A 23,544-nucleotide genomic window follows, 5' to 3' on the forward strand; every position below is an offset into this window, starting at 1 on the left:
CCGGTCTTGTTTGTTTCTGTTACTTTTAATATCAATCTAAATATATATATATAATTTTAGTATTTGTATAATGGTTTTGTTATTGCTTTGACAGTTTCTTGACTACTTGACATGACAAAACTCCTTTCAATTTGACTTCGAGTACTGTGAGCCGCCGTAAGGTGGAGCTGTTTGATAAGAGAATGCATGATTTTGGAAAGCACAATCTACACCTGCACTTTCATACTGGACGCTCCCAGATACCCTTCATGCAAGAGCTACCTCTTCTACTTTGTGGTGGTTTTACTAGAGATACACTTGTAACAAGAGGCTTTTACAAGAACATGCAGCCTTATTTAACACTCCAGTCAAACCCAAAGGAACACAGAGCTCTCGAAGACCATGTCCTAGTTGAACTAATATCTTACACTGAAACGCATTTTGTGACTGTGAGGTTAATACCTCTTAACCTTGTCGAAATCACCCTGGGATGGATCGCATTCTGCTACAGGGAAGCAAAATATGACATGAAGTGTCAGTCACAAATAAAACATTCAACAGCTCCAACTACACCACCCCACTCCGGTATGATCTCATATTATAAAACCTACAGTGACATGGTACTGTACTCATTTGATGGCAAGATACCAGCGTTTCCTTTACGTGTAATGTGTTCTCATAGGAAGTGTGTTACAGAACTTAACGATACAGAATCATGCTATCGTTAAAGGGTTTGATTTGATGGTAGTAACGGATTCTTGCAAATTACATGAAAAAGGGAGCTTTCATTTTAAGAACCTCTTCAAATATCTGAAACAAATACACTCCACAGGGGTCCGAGCTATTCCCATATTGTTTACATAGGGATACACCTGATTACTATTCACGCAGTACAACCCCACCAAGTTGCATTGGGGATTACACCCGCACTCTCGACCATCTGAGAACAGAATAATTCTTTTCAACTCCCACCCACCTTTCTCTGCCTCGGCGGAAGAGCGCTTTCTTTTTCAACACAGCCTGGAGGAGAGGAGGACCTGCTGCCCGGCGCCCCTGTCCAAGCGGAGAGAGGCGGCTGTGGCCCTGCGAGCCAGGGACGAGCGCGCAGTTGCATCCTGGGTAATCGCAGTGACATGAGGGTATGGCTGCTTCCTGGATTCGGCGCTAGTGGTTTGCTGTCACTGGAACAAAACAAACACAGGAAATCTTTGCGTAGCTTGCCCGGAAAAAAATAAAAGACGCCCATATCCGTCCATTGCACTAGGAAAGCGTAGCCTGCATTAGGAAAATAGGAAGGAAGGAAACTGGCAAAGGATGGAAAAGGTTCCAGGCGGAGGCAGTTACGGAGCGGAGAGCCCTGCTCCCCCGGCACTGCCCTCTAGGAAGCCTGCTCGTCCGCTCGTGGGACCCGGTCCCAGACAGCCCAGCGAGGAGACTCTGGACAGGTAAATACACAGCACTCGGCAGCGCTTTGCTTTCTCCTATAAGGGCAGCAAGACGGCCGTTGAGCTTAAAAATTAAAAATTGGATACACAATGGCTTGGAGACCGTGTCTGTTCCGTGCACGGCTGCAGGGTGAGAAATATTTTTCTCCGTCTCCTATACCGGGTGTGTCGGGCTTGTCGACTCTGTCTTTTGCAATCAAGGATCGACAGTAAGTGATGCCTTAGTGCTCCAGTTGTTAATCTGGAACAAGGGAAAGTACGAGTGTCTGCTGTCAGCAGTCCAGCCACTGATAATAGAATATACGGGACTAAAGCGCGATTCATGCCAAGGCTGTATTTCCTAATGAAGCCATCCCAAATCAACCTTTTTTTTATTAATTATGTTAATGCGTCAGTGTTTTGTGGAAACATGACAAGCAAGTAAGGATTTTTGGATCTAAGATCTAGGAGTTAAGGATCACCCTTTCACAGTGATTTGACTTTTGTGAAGTACTTGATAAGTTCCTGTAATGTTCAAAACCCATGTACTGTATTTCACCTGGGGCTGTAAATAGTTTCTCCTGAATTCATGTTCATAAATTCATGTTCATATGCAAAAAATTTGATACATTTAAACAACTAACAAAAGTGGGTGAAAGTGTGTTAACAGATAATGTGCTTTGCTGCCTATATGTTGAGATCTCAATAGGAGACCTCTGAAACAAAAAACAGATTGTTGCTGTAAGTGGTGTTGGTAGACCAGTAGGAGGTGCTGTTCTCTGTGTTGCAGAATTTACCATCCAGTGTCCCAGTATGGTGACACTACTTAAGGAAGTGCTATGCTTTAAATGAGACATCGAACTGACAACTTCACTATTTGTTCCTTAGTACAAGAGCCTGTGGCATTGTTAGAAATAGTAGGGGTATTATTCCCAGTGTCTTTGCCTCATTCAGTCTGGCATTGGAGTGGGTCCCCTCTTATATATAAAATTCTTTGGGGTCCTTCAGGATGTTTGTTCTGAAGCTAGTATTACTTAGAGGGTTAATATTTGCAGCCAATTCTTAGTACTGTAAGTAGAAATCCTTGCTCCATAACATTTGCCCTTTTTATTATTTTTAGTAAAGATCATATTACATTTACAAGGTAGTGATATTTCTGTGTGGACTTGTGGATAGCAACACTCTAACAACAGATAACACTCTAAATATCAGTCTGACTTGTTTGAGTAGCACTTTGGTTCAGATAATTTGTGTTAGGAAGTTGTGAAATGAAGGCTCTTGTATGCATTTAGTTCCATTGCAGTGCCAGACTGCAAAGTACTGAATATTGAATATTAGTTAAATGCTTAAAAGAATACAGTACTGACAGTCATTGAATGTTGCAATACCAGTGTAGGAATATCTCAACTTCAAATACAACTACACTAAAGTTAAAGAATTGTCATTAGTGGTGTGTTTAGAGGCCGAATGAATAAAATCAACAGAGAAGGAAAAGGCACCTTTGCTTGTTTAAGATGGATGAAGAGATGGAATCATTCAGTCTAGGATAGACTGAATACTTGTCACAGTCCTTGCTGTCCTGTTTATGCCGAGAGGATACATCACAAAAAGTACTGGGAAGGGGAGAGAGTTGGCTTGTGATTTCTTCACAGCAGCCACCTGTGTGGCCTGCTAGGTGCCTGCAGGCCAGTGTGGGGGTCAGTAGGCATCCATTCACTGCCTGGAACCTCTGCTCTGCCCTGTCTGCTTGGGAAAACCACGTGATTGCATCAGGGCCCGGGTGCAGCCGAGAGTCAGCCTGGATGAGAGTCGGTGGTTTGAAATTGGCCCTTTCACTCTGGCCAAAGATTGTTTGCAGGTCAGAGGCCAGGGAAATCAAAACCTCCAGACATCCGTGTGTGCCGTTTTATTACACAATTAGATAATAAGATTGAAACATATGCAGCTGGCAGCTAGAAACCAACATGAATGTTTTAACGGGAGTCTTGTAAGCTCTTGGCTCTTTTTACATAGTAAGCTAGAAATGTTTACCATATAATATCTCTCCCATGACACTTACTGTGATAATAAAATCCATCTCTCATTGCAGCCCCACGGGATCCCATGTGGAATGGTGTAAACAGCTGATCGCTGCCACAATCTCCAGTCAGATCTCTGGTGTCGTGCCCTCTGACCCCGTCTCCCGGGATTACAAGGTATGAGATGCCCATCAGACCAGTGCACTGGGGTGTGTGACAGCCAGATTCTTAATGTAATTGATGGGACTGATTGGATCTTGCATAGTTCATCGTTTATGGTCACGCCAGGGTATATGCAATATTGGAGAAAACCTGTTTGTAGATTTGATAGAAACTCGGTGTGTTTAATGTTTGTCCTTCATACACTGTCACTCCTTAAATTATGTGAAGTTGAGTGTTATATGATTCACTTGCTTAATAATGTAAAATGTGCTTCCCGATTACATGTTACATGTTGTTAATCTCATTATTGTTGTTGATCTGGAAATTTCAGAATTGAATTTGGATAATTAGGGATTTGTAGATTCATAAGACCCGTTCCCTTTAACAGTGAATGGCTCCTTCTGGAATCTTGGAAGTTAACGGTTTTATTGTGTTCATTCATTCTTTTATTCTTTATTTCCTTTACCCTTTCTTCCTCCAGAATGGATGCAAGGCATGTCCTTACCAACAGCTTTGCATGACAGTTCTCTTTTCTATTTTTTATCATTCATTGCTGATGATATCCTAAGATATAAAAATAAGGGAGGCATGATGGCACATTAGATACCACTGCAGCCTACGAGCTGCTGGGCTCTGTGTTCGGTTCCAGCCGGGCGTGTCTTCTGTGGGGCGTTTGCATGTTCCACCTCTGTCCCATGTGGGTAATCAGTGTCTGTATATTATGTCTTGGTGGGAGTGCGCCCAGTGATGCACTGCAGTTCCATTCAGAGTGTAGCTCTACCTTCCAGGATAGGCTGACTTTCTGCAGTGATTTTTGATGGTGGATTGATGGCTGGAGTAGCAAAGCACTCAAATAAGAAAACAAGCTTTCATTTTGTATTTGCAGAGCAAATACAGATGCAAAACAGTGGTTCTCTGGCGTTTAGATTTAATGATGAACATAACCATGAGAAAAATTCTACTGTATTTAAAAAAATAGAATTGTATTTTTTAGGAAAATAAAAAAAACGGTGAAGATGTGTTGGGGTTCAAAGATTTTCCTCTTTAATCATTAATTTCACATGTGTTTTGGGCATTAAGTAATGAGAAACGCTCAGGTGATGTTTTGAGAGAACTATCTGGCTGACATTTAGTTACATTGGACTTAACCAGTTTAACTTGCCTCATGCTGAAGAACACTGGGTAATAGATTTAGTACTTTTGGGTTTTATTGGGTAGTAGATTTAGGTTTTTACTGGACTGATGATGGCTGTATAAAAATCTAAAGAAAATGCAAACGAGCGAGATGATTTGGTGCCCATTTCTTTGGTGTAATTGCTCTTGATCCTCAACGAAACTGAGAAAATCTGCAACTGTAGTATAAATAGCAGACATAATGAGACATATTAAGATGTTTGGGTTTTTTATGCCAAATCAGAGGTGTTGCCTTCAGTGCCCTCTCTAAGCTGTAGCATTGGAAAAAGAGGCTAGGGATGACAGCCTTGCTCGGGATTTAAGATCTCCTCGACTGCTTTGTTCTGGGCTCTGCAGTCTTATCAGGAAGGTTCATAACTGCTGTGTTTCTGACTAACAGGTTGGAAGGATGCCGGACTTGCGGGTAAGACTGACGCAGTGTGTGCAGAGCCTTCCTGTCTCATGCTAGTGCTAAATGAAAGATGCGGTGTCTGTTTGTCTTCTGTTTTCCTGTCGCAGAGCAGCTGTGTGACAGAATGAAACTCATGCACCTCGTCTGCAGGCAGAGAAATGTAGGCTTGCGGGCTTGCGCTTCCTTGTCACCGTACATCAGCACTGCGACACCTTAAAGGGCAGTGAAATTTAGCCAGTACACTTCCAAGAAGGTGTTGGGATCTGGGTGGCAGTGTTCATGGCCGCCACTGGTCACACTGCTTGTGAATTTCTCTCCTACTGCAAGTAGGGGTGATTCTAAATTCATCAGGGCATATCTCTCTGCTTACTGTTACTCTGATTCTGTGCTCTTTTGAAACACGTATGAAGTGCCTGGCAAATTCAGCTCATTTAGATTTTGTTTATAAGGACTTCTACAAACAGGTCAAATACTATTCAGGGTATTCCTAATCTTTTCCCCTAAATTTTGGATTTCTTAACCCTAGGTTAGAAAAGATATATAAAAAACGTAATTGGTCAGATTGCACACTACAATAATAATATTAAGAAGTAGCTTTGTTGTTAACAATACAAGACCTCCTGTCTCAAAACCACACCTCTTTGTTCTCGATTCTTGTAAACACTCTAACTTTGCAAAACCCATCCAAAAGGGAGGCTCCTGCTCCTGCTGTTTTAGGGTGTGTCAGTAAAAATAGTATTCTGTTATTGAGAGTTGCTATCCAAGACCCTGGGTTTGGAACAGCAGGTCATGTTTTTGTGTTTAAAATTAAAACAGCAAGAAGCATAATTCTGTCCCATTGCAGCATTTACTGTACAAGTCTGCTTTACTTTTCAAAGAAGCTTTTATGTCATTTAGCTGCTGAGCCTTTATTTCTGGCTTTTTCTTTGTCTGGAATATTGCTTTTATTTGAACTGAATCGAATGACAATATAAACTACATTTTCTCCAGTTTTATTGTGTGCTTTCTTCTGTTTGTAACAAACAGGTTTCCAAGAGGCCTGATCTGAGGGTAAGACTGAGGATTAACTGCATCAGGCTGCTTACTGTCTGTCTCTCAGGCTGATCTTAAATGTTTTTACTTAATTATTAGGAATTTGGTTGTTTATGTTTTTAGCTCAGGCGGATCCTGAATGGCTGAAGTAAGTTTCTTCAGGCTTTTGTTCCCCCTAGGCTGTTAATGACCTACCTCGACCCATTACTGGCTTAATTGGACCAATTGGCAATTTCCCCAGCTCTACAGCTGCTGGTGTTTGAAAGAACCCTTGAAAACCTGTAGACGCACTGGCTCTCCAGGATGAGGTTCAGACACTCCTGCTGTAGTGCATGTATTAGTATTCTTGGGCTTTATTATCACCCTGATTTGCTTTACTTAAATGCCCCTCCACTCAAAATACATTACTGATTCATGCCCCCCCCAAAAATATCCATGCACTAGGGTTTGAAATTGATCCTGGCCATCATAGAACTATTGTTTTTTTCATACTGCCTTCTTGAGGTCCTGACCAGTGATGGGGATCGGGGTCATGCAGGAAACCAGAAGCACCTGGCTCGAGCCTTTCTTTTGCTTTTATTCCGGGTTAAGGGCATTCCATGTCTAGACTGTAAGGCTCAACTTGAACTGTGAGTGAGTGCCTTCAGTTGTTGAGCCACTAATGATTCGCGGATGGTTATGTTTGTGACGCATGTAATCCTAGTTTGCAGTATTGTTCAGTATCACGACTACAACTAAGGCCAATTCTGTCAAGAACAGGGGAAGATTGGGCTGATGAGCTTTTAGAACTCTACATCCCATTCACACTGTTCTGACTGGTCATCAGAGTTTTTGGACAGGGTTCCAAATTTTTTGGACACTGAGTACATGCATGAAGAGCTGTCCCTGCTTTGACAGAATCAGTCTTTACAGATTGCTCTTCCTCCAATGGGTAGTGGAATAGTCCCTTCAGGGTTGTAATGGGAGAGTGGCACAATGCTGTCTTTTCCTGAAAACTGAAAATATCTTTTTTCAGAATGCCCACTGGAGAGGTAAGATTGTCATACTATCTGTTCCAGTTTTTTTCTCTACTGGAATAGCATGGATACTTTCGAGATTTTGCTGCAGTGTTTCGATTTAAGGGTTAATTAGAGTGAGCAGATACAGCAGAGGCTTGGCTGCAGTTTCTGGCTTTCACTACGTGCAGTATTTAACGTCTGACATCTGGCTGTACCAGAGGAAAGGCCCTTGACAGCCTGATACATTGGTCTGCATCACACTGCAAAATGTGAACATTAGAAAGATTGTACGATCCTGAGTCTAATTATTTTTAGCAAGAAAGTTGATCAATTTGATCAATTTGGATTTCAGGGTGATGTCTTTTAAACACAAATAATCATTACCATTCAGTGTTTTGTGCTCATGTAAATAGAGCTTAGGATTTAAAAACTTTTGTTGCACAGGGGGCCCTATTGAATTTCCAAACTACATAGTTTATTTCCTTGTTTATTTGAGTTTCACTTATGAACAAGACCCAAGAGTATTGTGATACTCTTGATACCATTTGTGTGAAAGTGGATTTTTTTCACAGTAAAAAACACATTTTTTAAATAGATGTTATTGTGTGTGGGGAGTAGGACTATTTTGGCAGATTTCCCGGGATTTTGCAAATGCTGTTAAGTGCTTTATCATTTTTGTAATTGTATTAAGATGTAGACAGTTATTCTTTGTTGTGATTTACCTCTTTTATTGAAAGTGAAGCAGGGATTATGGGTAAATTATGTATCACCAAATTCTACAGCACGTTGTTTTGACATTTTATCTAAAGAAAGATACAGACCCTCCATATGACACAGGGTGATAGGAGACTGATAGACCTGGCAGTTATGGAACCCAGTTCCTTCCATAACTGGGTAAGATTCTTTTGTGGTACTGATTTACTGTCATTCTTATTTACATAAATGCAACCAAGAGGCCTGATAATAGTCTATAATAATTCTGCTTTTCTTCCAGTCAAAACTAATTATTGCCAACAACCTGGTGAAAACCCACAAACATAACCGGTTTTCCAGACAAAGGCATGGCTTGAAATAATTCTGAAATTATAAGGTTGATCTCGTGGCCAATCTGGTAATTAAAACACTATGTAAACTGACCTCATTGCCTCTGAAAACTCAGTCCCACAAGGAGGCAAATGAAAGGCAGTTTGGTTGGTCCTGAACATCGTGATGGTTTTTAAAACCAAACAGTATCTTGGCACTGTTGCCACCAATCATGTGATTTTGAATACTTTGAACATTTGGTGTTAAATAATTTGTAAATGGACAAACAAAACTTGTAAAGTGCGTACTGCAGTAGATATTGTAGAGAAGGCAGTAATTGTAACATTGAGTGCTGATGAACAGATGGCTGTGTGTTTTTCACAAGGTTTTACATAAAGCTGTTTACAAAAGTTTCATTACAGCATTATGTGGGTTATACACATCATAACATTACATGCTGTTGTATACACCAAGTACTGCAATATACAGAGTAGTTATAAAAAGTCTCTTAATCATATTCAGATGTCACTGTCTCTCTTCAACTGGGAATATTTGCACTGTCATTCTCTTAGTCCTTAGTCCTATCTGTGTACCATGTCAATATCAGGTAAATTGGATGAATGGTTACAGTGCTTTTCAAAGCTAATTACAAGACTTTATAAACCCACCGTCAGTCAAAATACACTCTCTTTGAATTAAGTGTGGGGATTTGGTTTTCAGTATTGAAGCACATTTAACAGATTTCTCTCTTTTTGCATAGGGTGGTTTTCTGCCTGTACGTGTCACTCTCTGTCACCTGCAGTCTCACTTCTGTATACGCGAGAAACCATCGGTAGAGATTATTGCTATTTGGACAGCTGCTGATGTCTGAAACCAGTTGTTCTCATCCAGACCATTTGGAATCTGGGCTATTGTTGCAGTTCCACTGGATATATTTTATTACACATGGAATTGTACTAGGAATATTTAATAGCAGTAGTCACATCAATAAGTATATTTTATCTTAAAGACTACTCTATGTGTCCCAATAATCAGCATTCTTTTTTGCGTCTCAAAAGGCACATTATTAACTCGGCTAACTGCTTTTTCTGATGGGCTTTCAGGCTGCACAGTGATGTCTATCCCTGGCTTCTCTCTTCAGTGCACAGTACGACTCTCCTTGGGTCCGCTGGGTTTCTGGGGTGGTGTCTGACCTTTGAACTTCCTCTTTACCGGCGTTGTCTCTCTCTGTCTCCCCCCTCTGCGCTCCCTGGCCAGGAGCCTGCGGACGGAGCCAACGGCTGTCACTCGGACACAGACTCTGAGTTCGCTCCTCACTCCTCGGCAAGTCTCTGCTTCCTTCTTCACATTTCCTGCACAGCTGCACAAACCGCTTCAGTGGGTTTTACAGTACAGAACAAGATTAAATGTCCTCATTCCAAACCCCTCTATAGCAGTAACACAAATCATCACCACCCTCGTGTTTATCGGTAATTCCAGCCATAAATAGGCTGAAATTCAATTTTGTTTCCCCAGGTGCACCTAATGTAGTCTTCTTAACTCTCAGCACTAAGTTTCCAGGTGATTTTAAGCTTTGGATAATCTTCCCCTCTTGCAGCACAGAGCGGTTTCTGAGTTGCAGGTGAAAGGGTTGATTTAGTTCTTCTAATGTAAGAATAGAACTGATTTATACTGTTCCGTCTAAGGCTAAGCTGAAATGTAACAGCCTTCTATAATCTTACATTTTAATAGGAGAAATTCTTAGTTTTCAGAAAAAGCATAATAAGCTTTTTTTTTTAAATTTAGCATTAGTTAAAATTCATTTATCCTCTTAAAAAAACCCGGTACAGGCATTGGCTTCTGTAATAAATAAGTAAAACGGAATAAATTTAAGCAGTTGGTCGAGACTTTTTGCTAGAATTACTAGTCCTACACCCTCCTGTCACCCCTCAAAATAACGAGGTAAGAGGTTTGTGCAGGTGGGTTCGAGTTCAGAATCAGGCCAGGCCGACAAAGCTTTTGCTCCAGCTAGCAGTATAATTCAAGAACAGCAGTGCCTCTGCTGTCCTTATTGACTTTTTCTTACCTCCACAGCGGCAGCTGTTAAAAATCAACATTTTTAAACTGGCGGCATTTTATTACTTTGGACAACTGATTAAAGATGGACGATTTTGCCCATTTTACCACATATACCAGTATCTAGAAAAGGGAAAGTATGGCACAGGTATGGCAGCATAATGCCAAAATATTCTGAAGAAAATAATTTAATTCTGCACTGTACTCCAAGAGCAGTACTTTGTTCCCACTAAATGCTAGTAGGACCAGATTTGACAATTCTCCAACTTTTGTATAGTCTCTAAAGCCCATGTACATCTTTGACATTCATACTTGTGAGTAGAAATATGTGGTACTGGGACTTGATCTCTCCATTTTTTGCACTGATTTGAACTGGATCTTCAAAATCTTTGCAAGCCTGGCCTTGGATGTTTGATGTTTGTAGTGGTTGTCCTTTCAACTGTTCCAAGCTTTAATACTAACCCTTAATGCCAACTTACATGCATGCTTATGCCGTAAAAGAATTAATAATGTTCTTTGTTGTGGCATGGTGCTTCAGGGTTTTCTGTGTGTATGGATGAGGTAGTGGTAGAGAAACGCTGAGAGCATTCTAACAAAAGTTGGGGTATTTTTTTTAGTCAGAAAAACTAATGCTGGGAAACTTGCTGAATGATTTTGACTTCCTTTTTATTAGATAATTTTTCCAATATGATTAAGTGGGATGTGTATGTGTTCAGACCTCTGGACCTTTCAGTAGTGCATTGGAAGTGCTGTGAGTTAGGTATATCAGGTTTTCGGCTTGGAATCATTCAAAACATATAATGTCCATGTCATGTAAGTGCACAATAAGATCTACTGATACAGTGAGGATGATAATGCCCTCCATTGGGAATATTGCTATTCACTAAAACCACATAAAAGGAAGTGCAAGATGCACATACATGTCTTTTTCCCTGGCCATATTCAGCTGTGTCATGCTGATGAGCTCTACTGAGGACAAAAAACTATGCCTGGCTGCTGATTTTAACTTCATACAGAAAAAGAAGTCTGCTTAGATGTTTTCCGCTTTCTAGAAGTGTGAAATGGACAGAACTAAGTGTTGTTCACACCCCCCCCCCACCCAAATTTTCTATTATTTTCTTGAGTGTCATAAATATTATTTGTGCTTGACCATTACATCTCTTAATTGAATCATCATTCTGTCAAGTGAGTATCTGATAGGGTGATTCAACTTATTTAACGTGATGTAAACTAATAATTTTAGAAAAGATGTCCTTGTCAAATATACATTTAGTTTAACAATCTTTACTTATTACACCTTAATCATCCACCATCTCTGCATCTTTATTTTGCAATAGCTTTAATTAACCATTACTTGTGCATATTAAAGGTTTGGGGAAAATATTAATATTTTTCAGAATTGTACAACACCCTTGCAAAACCTTCACCTGTTTTGTTTTGAACGTTTGCATTGCTGCAGGAATATAATTGTGACACTGGGTATTTTCATTTTCAGATCTTGAGCTGCCTCTAGGTAATTGTTGTGCGCGGGCTTTAGAGTAGCCGCACACACACCAAAAAATAAGTCACAGGATTTTCAATTTGGAGAGTACGTTAAAACCAATCCCAGCCATTCGATTTTTTTTTTTTCTGTGCAATGATTTGCAATCACCCAACCTGTTAAACTCTATTTAAAGCTGTAGTGGATGAGACTAAATAAAAAAAAAAACTGGCATTTTCTGTTGCACGCATTAAACGTTCTGTGAATTTTGAAAAATGATCAAATCTTTCCTGAAGACTCTGTATAAAAACTCCTTTTTGTTTAGTATGTAGTATTGCTTTCAAAATGCAGCAATTAGATAGATGACCCTGATTATGGCAAAACATACAGTACCAGCGATGTATTGAAATTTTAGATCCAACTTGTTATCATCCAAAAACGCAATATAGAGGATTTCGTGAATCTGGTAGTTAAGTTCAGCTGCTTTCCCACAGTTCATTAGGGAGAAGACGGTATCGTTTCAAACACCAAGTGCAGTTTCTTTCAGCGCCTCCAGTGTGGCTATTAAGACACTGCAAGTACATTGCGTACCATATTCAGAACCCTACAGGGTTTGGTAAATGTAACAGCTAGGGTCCCTGTTAGAGGCAGATTAAGATTTAACTGACGGTTTTTGCTAATTGATATTATAGGAAAAATGAACATAATTAGTTCCGGCTAAGTGGCTTTTAATAAAACCTGTTTTTCAAAACCTGTCGGCCAGTGCTGCAGAACTTGACTCTGGGATGGGATGGTGTTATTAAGATAAAGAAGTGCCATGGGCAGTGATGCAGTTCCAAATTTCATTCATATTGTATATGTCCATGCAGATTAAATGCATCCTCTACTCAGTAGAATTATGGGACCTGTCGTAGGCAGTACAAACGTACAGTGTATGATATGCGCTGGTGGGCAAAAAGCTAAAAGCAATTTTCCCATTTTTTATTCAGCAATTTTGAAAATAAGCTTCAAGCAGAAAATTGAAATCAAGTGAGGCTCAATGATAAAGAATTTTGCTGCAGCATAAACCAGAAAAGAGGTTCCCCCAGGGCCGCTATTGAAAGCCTGGGGGATAGTCCATCATGGCACTTAGCAAGTGAAATTTAAGACAACCACATGAATCCTCCGCTGGCTTATAGGACAAGCCAGGGTAACGTGAGAAATGTGAAAATCTGCTGAAAGATCAGTCTCCGGGTGTAGTCTGGGCTTTAGGATGGCGCTGTTTTTTAATGTGGGTAAGTGACGTAAGTGCCCTTTGAGACAGTGGTGGTGTCCAGTTTGCATGCGCTGGCACACACCTGCGGTGAAGCTGTGTGTATGTGGACTGGCCGCAGTTCCAGCACACTGCGAGGTAAAGAGCAATGATTCCACTTAACTGTGGGTTTGGATCAATGCCAGGCTCTGAGGGACGGCAACAAACTGGCACAGATGGAGGAGGCACCGCGGATTCCAGGAGAGTCCATTAAAGCCATTGGTGAGTGCCCGCCTCTCAGCTCACCGTCGAGACTGTAACGTAGTTTTTGTATTTTCAGTAGTATTAAAGCTGTTCTACCCAAACTTACAAGGCAGATATGAATGTGATGGTCAAGAGAAAACGCAGAAGCAGAGCTTTGCTACTGTAAGGTCACTGGAAAGAGAGCGTTTTGTGTTTTGGGCCAACTGGATCAGTGACTGTAAGCTGTCCTCTTAGTCAGAGCACTACAGGACTGTGAACTGCAGCTGAACTTTTTAAGAAAGTGAAATTCAGAAAGTTTCATTTTTGATCAGTTTTGTTCAACTGATTCAGCTCTTTCATTACCTGCAATTAGCTTCAATTATGTTATAAATATGTCAGTGTAAAAATATCAGTACCATCAGTACTTAATACCATTAAGATAAACTCTACAGTTGCCACAGTCCTAATGTCAGAAAGTGAAATAGGAATTGGTTTTACAGAATTGCAATGAAATCTGCACACTGGAACAGGTTACCAGACTGATATGGACACTGTGGTAGTTTCAGCATAAACGAGGTTCTCTTGTTTCTGCAGCCAAAGATGTGATGTACATCTGTCCGTTCACTGGTGCTGTAAGCGGTACCCTCACTGTCACAGACTACAAGCTGTACTTCAAGAGCATGGAGCGGGTAAGGACCTTTTATGGCCTCTCTGTTGGTTATGCTCTGCCTAGTCTATGGCATGTTTCTGCATTTGAACTAATTCAAGTTATAAATCAATTGTACTGCAGTTTATTTTCATTGGCTGTAGGCGTTGGTGAACCTAGTTAAAGCAGGCAGAGCAGTGAGTCTTTCTTAAGAGATTATTGCTGTACACTGCTTCTGCTCTATCTGCTGTTGTGTTCTCTGTCGGAATAACGACAGGAGCCACCTTTTGTATTGGATGTCAATCTGGGAGTGATCAGCCGGCTGGAGACCATCGGAGTGCAGAGTCATGGAGAGAACTCCTGTGGCATGGAGATAGTGTGTAAGGTAAAGAAGTCTTATGCACATGTGTGCTTAGTTAGGAATTTTTTTTTAATTTCATGGCGTCTGCATTTTTTACAGCAAATAACAAGATTCTATGCAAAGTTTAGCTAGTAGTAGACTATGAAACTCTCAGAGTGGCACTGCTTTATATTACCATCTGAAACATGAAGGTCTCCCGAACGTTAGAGACCAGCAGGGCACGTGTACTGTGTGCGTAGTAGTGTTGAAATAGTTGTTTCAGTGAATTGTGTAACACTCTTTTCAGTACAGTAAAATATAAGTGATACATTTCATTGTGCATCGTTTCTTTTGATGACAGGATATGAGAAACCCCAGGTTCGCATACAAGAAGGAAGAGCAAAACAAGCTGGAGATTTTCGAAACCCTCACAAAACATGCTTTCCCCCTGTCTCACGATCTGGTGAGCCAGCAGGCTTTGCTTTTTGATCAGTAATACAGCTTACTTAGATTCACTTATTCAGAAAGCATTCTATAATGATTAGATGTAAGGCCTGCTTATGTATCACATAATAGGTGAAAAATGTAATTGGTACGTCTTGTAATGATGGGCTACAAGCATTTTTGAAAACTTAGCTCTTGGTGCTATCTCAAATTTGGTAATTCACTTTAAACTGTATTTTAACTATCATTTACTAGGATGTTTGATTATTCAGTACAATGAGAAGAAGTGTCTCTAAATTTAGTTTATCAACTATTTCTTCACCAGATGATAAATAGTAAATTGATTTGTTTTAGATGTAATGCCCCAATGCTTTTGTTCCTGACAATACGAGTTCTAAGTGCAATTAACAGGAATAATATCTGACCATCTAAGGTGCACATCCCTGATGCCTGTAAATATTACTTAAAGTCAACTTTGATATAGGCATAGGGCATTTAAATAGTGACTTTTTTCTTGAACCATAGAGTTAAATTAACTTAATTTTTATATTATGCATTTCTAATTCTAATACAGTATTTATATATATGTGAATAGAGTGTTCTATCCTCATACCTTTAACATTAAATACATAAAAATCGGAGAGTTTCAAGTTATTGTCATCAAATTATCCATGTAATTAAATTAGACTTTTAAGTGATTAGCTTTATTTTTCCTGTCTCTAATCTGCGATGCTTACGCCCAGTGATTTTGGAACTGTACACAAAGCCGAATCGTGTTAGAACTCTTGTAGCAGCACTGTCAGTCACATCCTTTTGTGCTGTTTTTCAGCCACTGTTCGCATTCCTTTACAAAGAGATGTTTCCTGTTGATGGCTGGAAAGTATATGACCCTATAGCTGAGTACAAAAGACAGGTAAAGGCAGAATGACTTTTCGTATGAATACAATTCCTGTTTGACTTAAAACAGTATAACCTTAGCGAAGGTCAACTGGAGGTTCTACTCTCAGGATTTCTGAAACAAATCTGGAGCTCAGATGCATCAGCGTTAAAAATGTTTGTTTCAAGAAATTCCTTCCATTGTCAGATGCTTATCCTTTTTGAGGGTTACAGCCCCCTGGATTCCCTCCAAGAAGCACAGGGGCACACAAGGAGAGTCAGGTCTACACCCTAGTCCTCCCCAGGATTTGCGCACACAAACACACACAGGGACAATACAGAGATGCCAATTAATGTGGGAGGAAAGGGGAGTACCAGAGAAACCTAATTCGAACATAGGGAAAATGTGGGGAATATATCCTGGGTTGTCCGTCTTTGAAATTATTTTTGAATTAAATGTTTTCACTGAAAATTGTTTACCTAGTTCATGATCTCGTCATCCGGTCAAGCACTTCAGCCCCAGGGTTTCGACTGATCGCTCAAGAAAACTAGAGGCAGCGGGGCTCATCTGCACCCCTATAAGTATATCGGGGCTCAAAAAATCAATTAACCTAGCATGAAATACTTTTTTAATGTAGTAGTTTGTCCACACACCAGAATGTATGTCAGAATGTACTTAGCCTAATTATAATGAGTTAATTCATCCTCTGTGGAGCCTTGATGGCAATTGTCCTATGTTTCACCTCCTTCTCTTTCAGGGGCTGCCCAATGAAAGCTGGACGATCAGTAAAATCAACAGTGGTTATGAAGTGTGTGACACGTACCCCGCACTCCTTGTGATTCCCACCAGCATTCAAGATGAGGATCTGAAAAGAGTGGCTGCATTCAGAACCAAACAGCGCATCCCTGTGAGCTCACGTGAACAATTGTACTATGTGTTCTGTCACTATGGCCAGTCAAGCCAAAGCATTCTTGCTGTCTGTCCCTAAATTGCCAGTTTGCTCACATACAGCATGATTCCTGACTTTCTCCCTCTCCTGAAGGGAAACGCAGTGTTACTAGAAGTAAAAGTTTTATGCCATTCCCAGAGTTGTTTTGATCAAGACAAGTTACACTTCATCCTAGACCCCAGGATCCTGTGTTTGGTGTTGGTCACACAGGGATAAACAGACACTAATGAACATAGTCCATGTTTTTCGAAATTTGAGGCGACCAGAGCACCCCACTGGAAAAACCTTGAAAACGGGGGGGGATCATGCAAACTCTGCACTGAAGTCCCAATCCACAATCGAACCCAGGACCCAGGAGGTGTGAGGCAGCAAAGCTTTGCCCACTGTGCTGCCTACATGCAATAGAAGATGTAAATATGTACATACAAGAACACGACTAAAAGATTCAAAATAGACTTCAAGAGTTTCAGCTTGCTGAGTGTTTAATTGTGTGGAATCCCAGGAAATGGGAGCATGCTGACAAAATACTCCCAGCTTTTTTCAGGCAGGTACAACCAGAATATCTGAGTCTGCAGGTCTGAAAAAGCGCACAGAGGGAAATAAAGATGAAAGAGCATTGAGCATGAGGAGCTTACAATGTTTTGTCAATACGGCCACTTTAAAGTCAATTGCTGACACATAGGTCAGTGTGATGATTTTGCTGTTGGTACTGTATATGTTTACAATGTCTCGTGTGAGAAAGTCTTGTAGCTACGATCAGGAGACGTTTGCAGCCTTCTGACTTTAGTTTATGCCATGTAGATAAAGGTTCACGTCAGTCTTGCCCCGCGGTTTTCAGCCATTCAGAAGTTACCAGATGTGTCTGATGTTGTGGCGATAGGCTTTATCCTGGATCCACCCTGAAAGCCAGGCTACGATCGTGCGATGCAGCCAGCCGATGGTGGGGCCGACAGACAAGCGATGCAAAGAGGATGAGAAGTTCTTACAGACGATAATGGATGCCAATGCCCAGTCACATAAACTCACCATCTTCGACGCCAGACAGAGCAGCGTGGCGATAACAAACAAGGTTCGTTTGGGATGTTCTGAACATGAACGTTAACAGTGTGGAATAGTTTTGTGAATTTTCATTGTTGCAGACGTATTCATCTCTCTTCTTAAAACCTCTCGACTTCGATTTACATTTTGCTGATTAGTTTTACTGTTTCGCACAGAAAAAAACAAACGCAAACACGTTGAAAAAGTTCTTGCCCACCCTACAGTAAAATGTCTGTGTGGTTCATTGCGCCACAAACTAATACTTCATTTTCTTTTTTCCGCAGACGAAGGATGGCGGGTTTGAGAGTGAGAGTTTCTACCCGAATGCTGAGCTGACCTTTTTAGACATCCCCAACATTCATGTAATGAGGGAATCTCTCCGCAAACTGAAGGAGGTTGTGTACCCCGTGATCGATGAAGCCAAGTGGCTGTCCAACGTGGACTCCACACACTGGCTGGAGTACATTCGGGTAAGACAGCTAGACCAAAGCTAAAGGAACAAGAATGAGAATGCCATAATCTTTTTTTTTTAAACTAAATTTTGGCGTACACACTATTCGAAACATTTTAGACTTCACTTCCAGACGGATCAAAGTTATGGAAAATGCTAAGGATTGAGGGCACCTTGAGTAGTACTTACACAAAGTAAGACTTCAGTCGGATGAAAGGTCACTTTCTAAATATATGGCTTCACCCCTCTTCTTGCCATCTAGCTGCTCCTGGCGGGAGCAGTGCGGATCGCGGACAGGATCGAATCGGGGAAGACGTCAGTGGTGGTGCACTGCAGCGATGGGTGGGACCGCACAGCCCAGCTCACCTCCCTGGCCATGCTGATGCTGGACAGCTACTACAGGACCATCAGAGGCTTCGAGGTGCTCATTGAGAAGGAGTGGGTCAGCTTTGGGCACAGGTTTGCCGCGGTGAGTCCTGGATGAGCTGGTAATTAAGAAACATTGCATTGCAGGCTGGTGGTACACCTCCAGAATGCCCTCATCTGAGCTGCTCACCATTGAGACTGCAGGATTAGTCACAGCTCACACTTCCTTCTAATTCTAAAGAACTGTTTCTAATACAGTTGTACAGTCCTGGGTCTGTAAAGTCCTGGTGTGTCAATGAACTTTCATTCCAGCTGAGCACCTAATGAGCTAAACTTGTTTGTAACTGTCTTAACTGGACCGGTTTAACAGCTTCTTCCCCAGATGTTCAGGTGCTTCTGCTTTAAAGAGATTTTGAAAACCGGCAGAAACACCATCCCTGTAGGACCTGGATTGGACACTCTTGATTCTGGTCTGTTGTTTTATTGAGGTTACGTACATGTTAGGATCCTACTGTATGTGTTGAAGTCTCTGTCACTCCCTCCACAGCGTGTGGGCCATGGGGACGAGAATCATGCCAACTCCGAGAGGTCCCCTCTCTTTGTGCAGTTTATCGACTGTGTCTGGCAGATGATGAGACAGGTAAGAGGGGCACTGAGGTGAGAAACTTGCTTGCAGAGTACGAAAACCCAGCAACAGTTGTTTTAGATGAAAAGCTCTAAACAATTCTTTAATGATTGAAAGATATTGGAATCTCAGAAGAGAGTCTTGTTATTACTGTATATCAAAAGCTAACAACAGCAAACGTTGAGGGGTCTGATTTTTCCAGTGTCTCCTTTTAGTATTGAATCTTTTTTTTTAATATATTGTTCTGCATCCTAAACAGCCTGTTTTTTTATTTACAGTTTCCGACGGCCTTTGAATTCAATGAGCTGTTCCTCATCACGATCTTGGACCACCTCTACAGCTGCCTCTTTGGAACCTTTCTGTACAACAGTGAACTGGAGAGACAGAGCAAGGTGCCTTTTGGATGATTTATTATTTATAATAAAATTGGATGGGGGACAGAAGGTGCAAAAGTACAAAGAATAGTTTAGCCATCTAATGTACAACTTACAAAAGGCCACTCCTCTCCTTTTTCTCTTAGGAAGTGCACACAAAGACTGTGTCGCTGTGGTCATACATCAACAGCCAGTTGGAAGACTTCACCAATCCCTTCTATGTGAATTATGAGAACCACATCTTGTACCCAGTGGCCAGCCTGAGGCACTTGGAGCTTTGGGTGAATTATTATGTCAGGTGGAATCCTCGCATGAGGCCTCAGGTAATTCATTGGCTCATTCATCTGGAATATTAATCCCTATAAATAAAATGGCCTGATTTTCCATAGAAATGAAACGTTAGGCCAGCAGCAGGTACAATAGGTGTCAGTGCGCAGTATATGTCATGTTAGAAGAATTTCTGTTCTAAGACATGGCAGACAATAGAAAATGATAGTTCTCATAATCTTTGTGCCTTCAGTCTTTGAATCTTGCTCATTAATCAGTGAACCATGCTATAGTGGCTGATGTCCTTTTCTCCTTTGACAAGATGCCAGTGCACCAGAATCTGAAGGAGCTGCTGGTGATCCGTGCGGAGCTCCAGAAGAAGGTGGAGGAGCTGCAGAGAGAGGCCGCCGCCCACTCCATCTCCTCCTCCTCGGACCGGGGGTCCTCTCCCTCCCATTCCAGCACCCCACTCCACACCACTGTCTGAGCAGATCCCTCCCCGGCACTGCAGCCTGATCTCCCACCCTGTGCCACTCACACTCTCCTCTGGAAGGAAGAGATTTCACTCACACCGCTGCCAGTGCACAAGGGAAGGGTTTACCAGACAAACAGGTACACAACGGCCTAATCCAGTTTATACTATAGAAACTGCATCCTCTTACATAAGCACACCAGGTCCTGCACTTCTTTGGGGAGACTAATAGATCTGAACGTCTTCATCAGCACAAACTTTCAGCTTTCAGCAGGTAGAATCTGAGGAGGTTCAAACTGCTGTGCAATAGGAATTGTCTCCTCATGGAAATGGTTGGAATTGGGTCTCCATCTCTCCTGTTTCTGCAAATAGTTCTAGTTAGAGCTGCACTTTATACCCACCCTGGTGTTATAATTAATTTCCTGTGTACTGCCATTTGTCTGTCTGTTATTAACACTGATCACTTGTCAGTTCCGGTGTCTATACTAATGACACCATATCCCTGAGCAAAACAAATAAGGCGTTCCTTCCAGGGTGAGAGCATTCATGCAACTCATAATTTCTTACATTGATATCACACTTTTTATCCCAAAGGAATCTGAAGCGCTTTACATACAGTATAGACCCACTTCTTCCAACACTGTGCAGCACCCACCTGGGGGACTCATGTCAGCCATTCTCTCAGAAGTCCCACTACACACCAGAGCAAGGGGAGGAGTGGGAAACTGCTCCATCTGGGAACTATAGGGATGCTTAGAGAAGAATTTAGACAGGACACCCCTGTTCTTTCGGAAAGTGCCATAGGATCTTTAATGACCATGTCTCATCTGAACGACAGCATCGCCTGTAGCACAATGTCCCCAGCACAATACTGAGGCATCGGTATGGACATACTGGTCCACCAACATCAGTCACCTTTTTTTTCCCTGGAGATCTGTCATCAGCTGAGCAGCCCAACGTTGCTTGAGTCCTGATATCTGATGAGGTTGGGCCAGAAGGTGATTGCAGCTTCCTGTTGATATATAGAGGACAGACTAGGTATTTTGAGAAAAAAATACCTCTTCCATAGAAAGGTTTATGGTCAGGCTCCCCAGAAACCAGTTGTAAGTAATTAATTCTGTGCTGGGCAAGTGATGCGTAAGAATTTGTATACAAGAGCATTGATCTCTACCTTCTTAAGAGATTTTCAAATGGTTGACCTAATACTGTATATAAAGATAAATATATATATATATTTTAATGTTTTGCAATAAATATTTATTGTAATGTTGTTCAATTAGCTTCCCAACTCTAGAAAAGGCCCAGTCTGTTGCAGTGAAATATTTGGTCCTATTGCATGTTGTACACTAGCAGGTTTAAATTGCACAGCCCTCAAGAGAACATTTGTTTTCACGTTCTGCACACAGGACAATTTCTGCAGCACTTCACACGAAAGAGCAGATGAAGATAAAACACGATTATTAAATCCTAGTTAAAAGATTTATCACACAGAAATGTTTTTAGTCCTGATTTAGCATCTCATGCTTCTGAATGTCAGCCCTGACTATCTCGGGATAATGAGCTACCTCCCATCTTCCCGTGGGAGGCTCACAGACAGAGAAATATGAGGATATCTCAGATACCTTGATTAATGTGTCTGCTCTAATAATTTTATTTTGTTCTATTCAGTAACCACTCTGTTCAGAATTGCAGATGAAAATGGGGATAACATTGTTTTACCTATACAGCCCAAAAACGCTACTGTACTATAGCATGGTCCTTTTTACACGCAGACACAATGTGCTCCTACTGTACGTGAGACCTGTAGTATGGACAGTATGTATTTTTGAACTGCCTTCTTTCTTTTTTGATGACGACTTTGGAAAACAATATGTATTTAACCTCTGTGACACTTCACCCCTGAAAATTCACCACACTGACAGAAAATTACTGTAAAACAGTTCTTCCTAACAAAGCCAATTCATTAGCAGCAGTCAATTCATTTTCACCAAACAATAAAATTAGGCTTTGTGCTTTACAATTAAATGGTACAGACAAATTTGGTTTTACAATTATCTGCTCTCGGGTCTTAATAACTCAGCACCCCCCTGTAATCAAAAGGACCATCACAGTATCTCTTTGCATCTCAATAAAAACAGTCCTAAATGCCTTCCAACATAGCTTAGCGTGTAACATTCTGTTGCATGATTCTTGCAAGGCCATTCACTTGCCTTTAGGGATAGTACAGGATAATGTATATACATTTTCTACGGAGTAGAAAAGTTTATTTGACCTGAGCTATTAAACTATCAAATGAGTAAGATGAGCCAGATGGCTTCACCTCATTTTCAGCCTTTTTATGATGCAATGCACAGTTGTATCAGAGTGCAAACCTGCAAATGAACAAGTAAATATTAATCCTTCTCTGAAAAAAAGATGGTTTGTTGTTTCTATGTTTTGATTATTGTAGTTTGTATAATTCAGTCGTCTTGAAGATTATAAGGATCTTAATTGAATCCCTGTGGATAATGGGGTACTCTCAGCAGTGCCCTACAGCTATCTAAAAGACATTTAAGGAAACTATTGTGACGATAGGAAACACACTATAATAGACAACATGTCTATGATAACACAGTATCACACAAAAAAGTTTGTGGGAGCATAAATCAGCTTGTTAAAGCTGGGTTCCTTCACGAAACAGCTGAGTGAGATCTGTAAATCAATTACCTACTACCTGCCAAACAGACTAGCTGGGCAAATGAATCACCTACTCTCCTTTTAAAACCTTCTGTTCCGATTTTTTCTACAAAAATATGTTCAAAGGCATTGTATATGCAACCAGTGAGTGTTGGAACCAGCAATCTGTGATACCTGTTACAAAGAACCAATTTAGCCAATATAACAAAAAAAAAGTTTAAAGTATGTGCATTATACTTTGGCAAAGGTTTTTTTTTAAGCAGGATGTTTGGCACCATTGCTTGATAAATGCAGAGTAAATTTTGCTCTATGACCTGAAACTGAAAGTTTCACTTCACTGTATGCCAGTATTTGCTAAAAAGCTCCATCTCTGAAAGAGGGAATATTTCTAATATATCCTAACTTAGTGCTATTTTATCATCCATTTATAATTGAATTGTTAAAATTGACTTCACACAAAGTTCCCAAAGCACATTTAACTCAAAAACGAAAATTATGAATGCATATATTCTGACAGGTGTTATTTTTTTCATTTACAGTATTTCATGCAATAATTGCAGCTGAGCATACTGCACCTCAGTGTTTCATGCCTTCATTAAGTCTGTTATGAGTGATGTGTCTTTTGACTTTAGAGATGTGCCATATCTTTGGAGAAACTTAAAACATTCCATTATAATAAATCTTGAAACATGATAGTATGTCCTGCTATTTCTTTCATACAGAACACAGTACATTCTTGCTAAACATTCTTGGGAACCAGCACAAAGCTCTTCAATTGTAATGCCTCTG

The 23,544-nt window shown here is 40.8% G+C and overlaps 1 protein-coding gene across 2 annotated transcripts; it reads left to right on the forward strand.

Moving 5' to 3' along the window:
* The first annotated feature begins 1,104 nt into the window (after positions 1 to 1,104).
* Positions 1,105 to 23,444, forward strand: LOC148828605 (phosphatidylinositol-3-phosphate phosphatase MTMR1-like). 2 transcript variants are annotated; one of them, XM_088924774.1, is made up of 17 exons: positions 1,107 to 1,424; positions 3,493 to 3,598; positions 5,157 to 5,180; positions 6,195 to 6,218; positions 13,194 to 13,269; positions 13,825 to 13,919; positions 14,154 to 14,261; positions 14,578 to 14,679; positions 15,490 to 15,573; positions 16,295 to 16,444; positions 17,367 to 17,555; positions 17,809 to 17,994; positions 18,238 to 18,444; positions 18,889 to 18,981; positions 19,245 to 19,358; positions 19,487 to 19,663; positions 19,930 to 23,444. In XM_088924774.1, the coding sequence occupies exons 1-17, from the start codon at positions 1,294 to 1,296 to the stop codon at positions 20,092 to 20,094; spliced, it is 2,031 nt and encodes a 676-aa protein (XP_088780900.1). In that variant the 5' UTR covers positions 1,107 to 1,293; the 3' UTR covers positions 20,095 to 23,444. The 2 variants fall into 2 exon arrangements, with proteins under 2 accessions (XP_088780901.1, XP_088780900.1); XM_088924775.1 differs by lacking the exons at positions 5,157 to 5,180; positions 6,195 to 6,218 and having other exon boundaries at positions 1,105 to 1,424.
* The last annotated feature ends 100 nt before the right edge of the window (positions 23,445 to 23,544 follow it).

Source organism: Atractosteus spatula, chromosome 9 (assembly GCF_055471065.1).
Source record: "Atractosteus spatula isolate fAtrSpa1 chromosome 9, fAtrSpa1.hap1, whole genome shotgun sequence".
In the NCBI taxonomy this organism is placed as follows: Eukaryota; Metazoa; Chordata; class Actinopteri; order Semionotiformes; family Lepisosteidae; genus Atractosteus; species Atractosteus spatula.

What these genes read in the sequence shown, in the direction of transcription:
- LOC148828605 (XM_088924774.1), top strand. Translation starts at nt 1,294, where the DNA reads ATGGAAAAGGTTCCAGGCGGAGGCAGTTACGGAGCGGAGAGCCCTGCT. An exon ending in GCATGGAGATAGTGTGTAAG is followed by an intron (nt 14,262 to 14,577) that starts GTAAAGAAGTCT and finishes TTTTGATGACAG; the next exon opens with GATATGAGAAACCCCAGGTT. An exon ending in ACTGGCTGGAGTACATTCGG is followed by an intron (nt 17,995 to 18,237) that starts GTAAGACAGCTA and finishes CTTGCCATCTAG; the next exon opens with CTGCTCCTGGCGGGAGCAGT.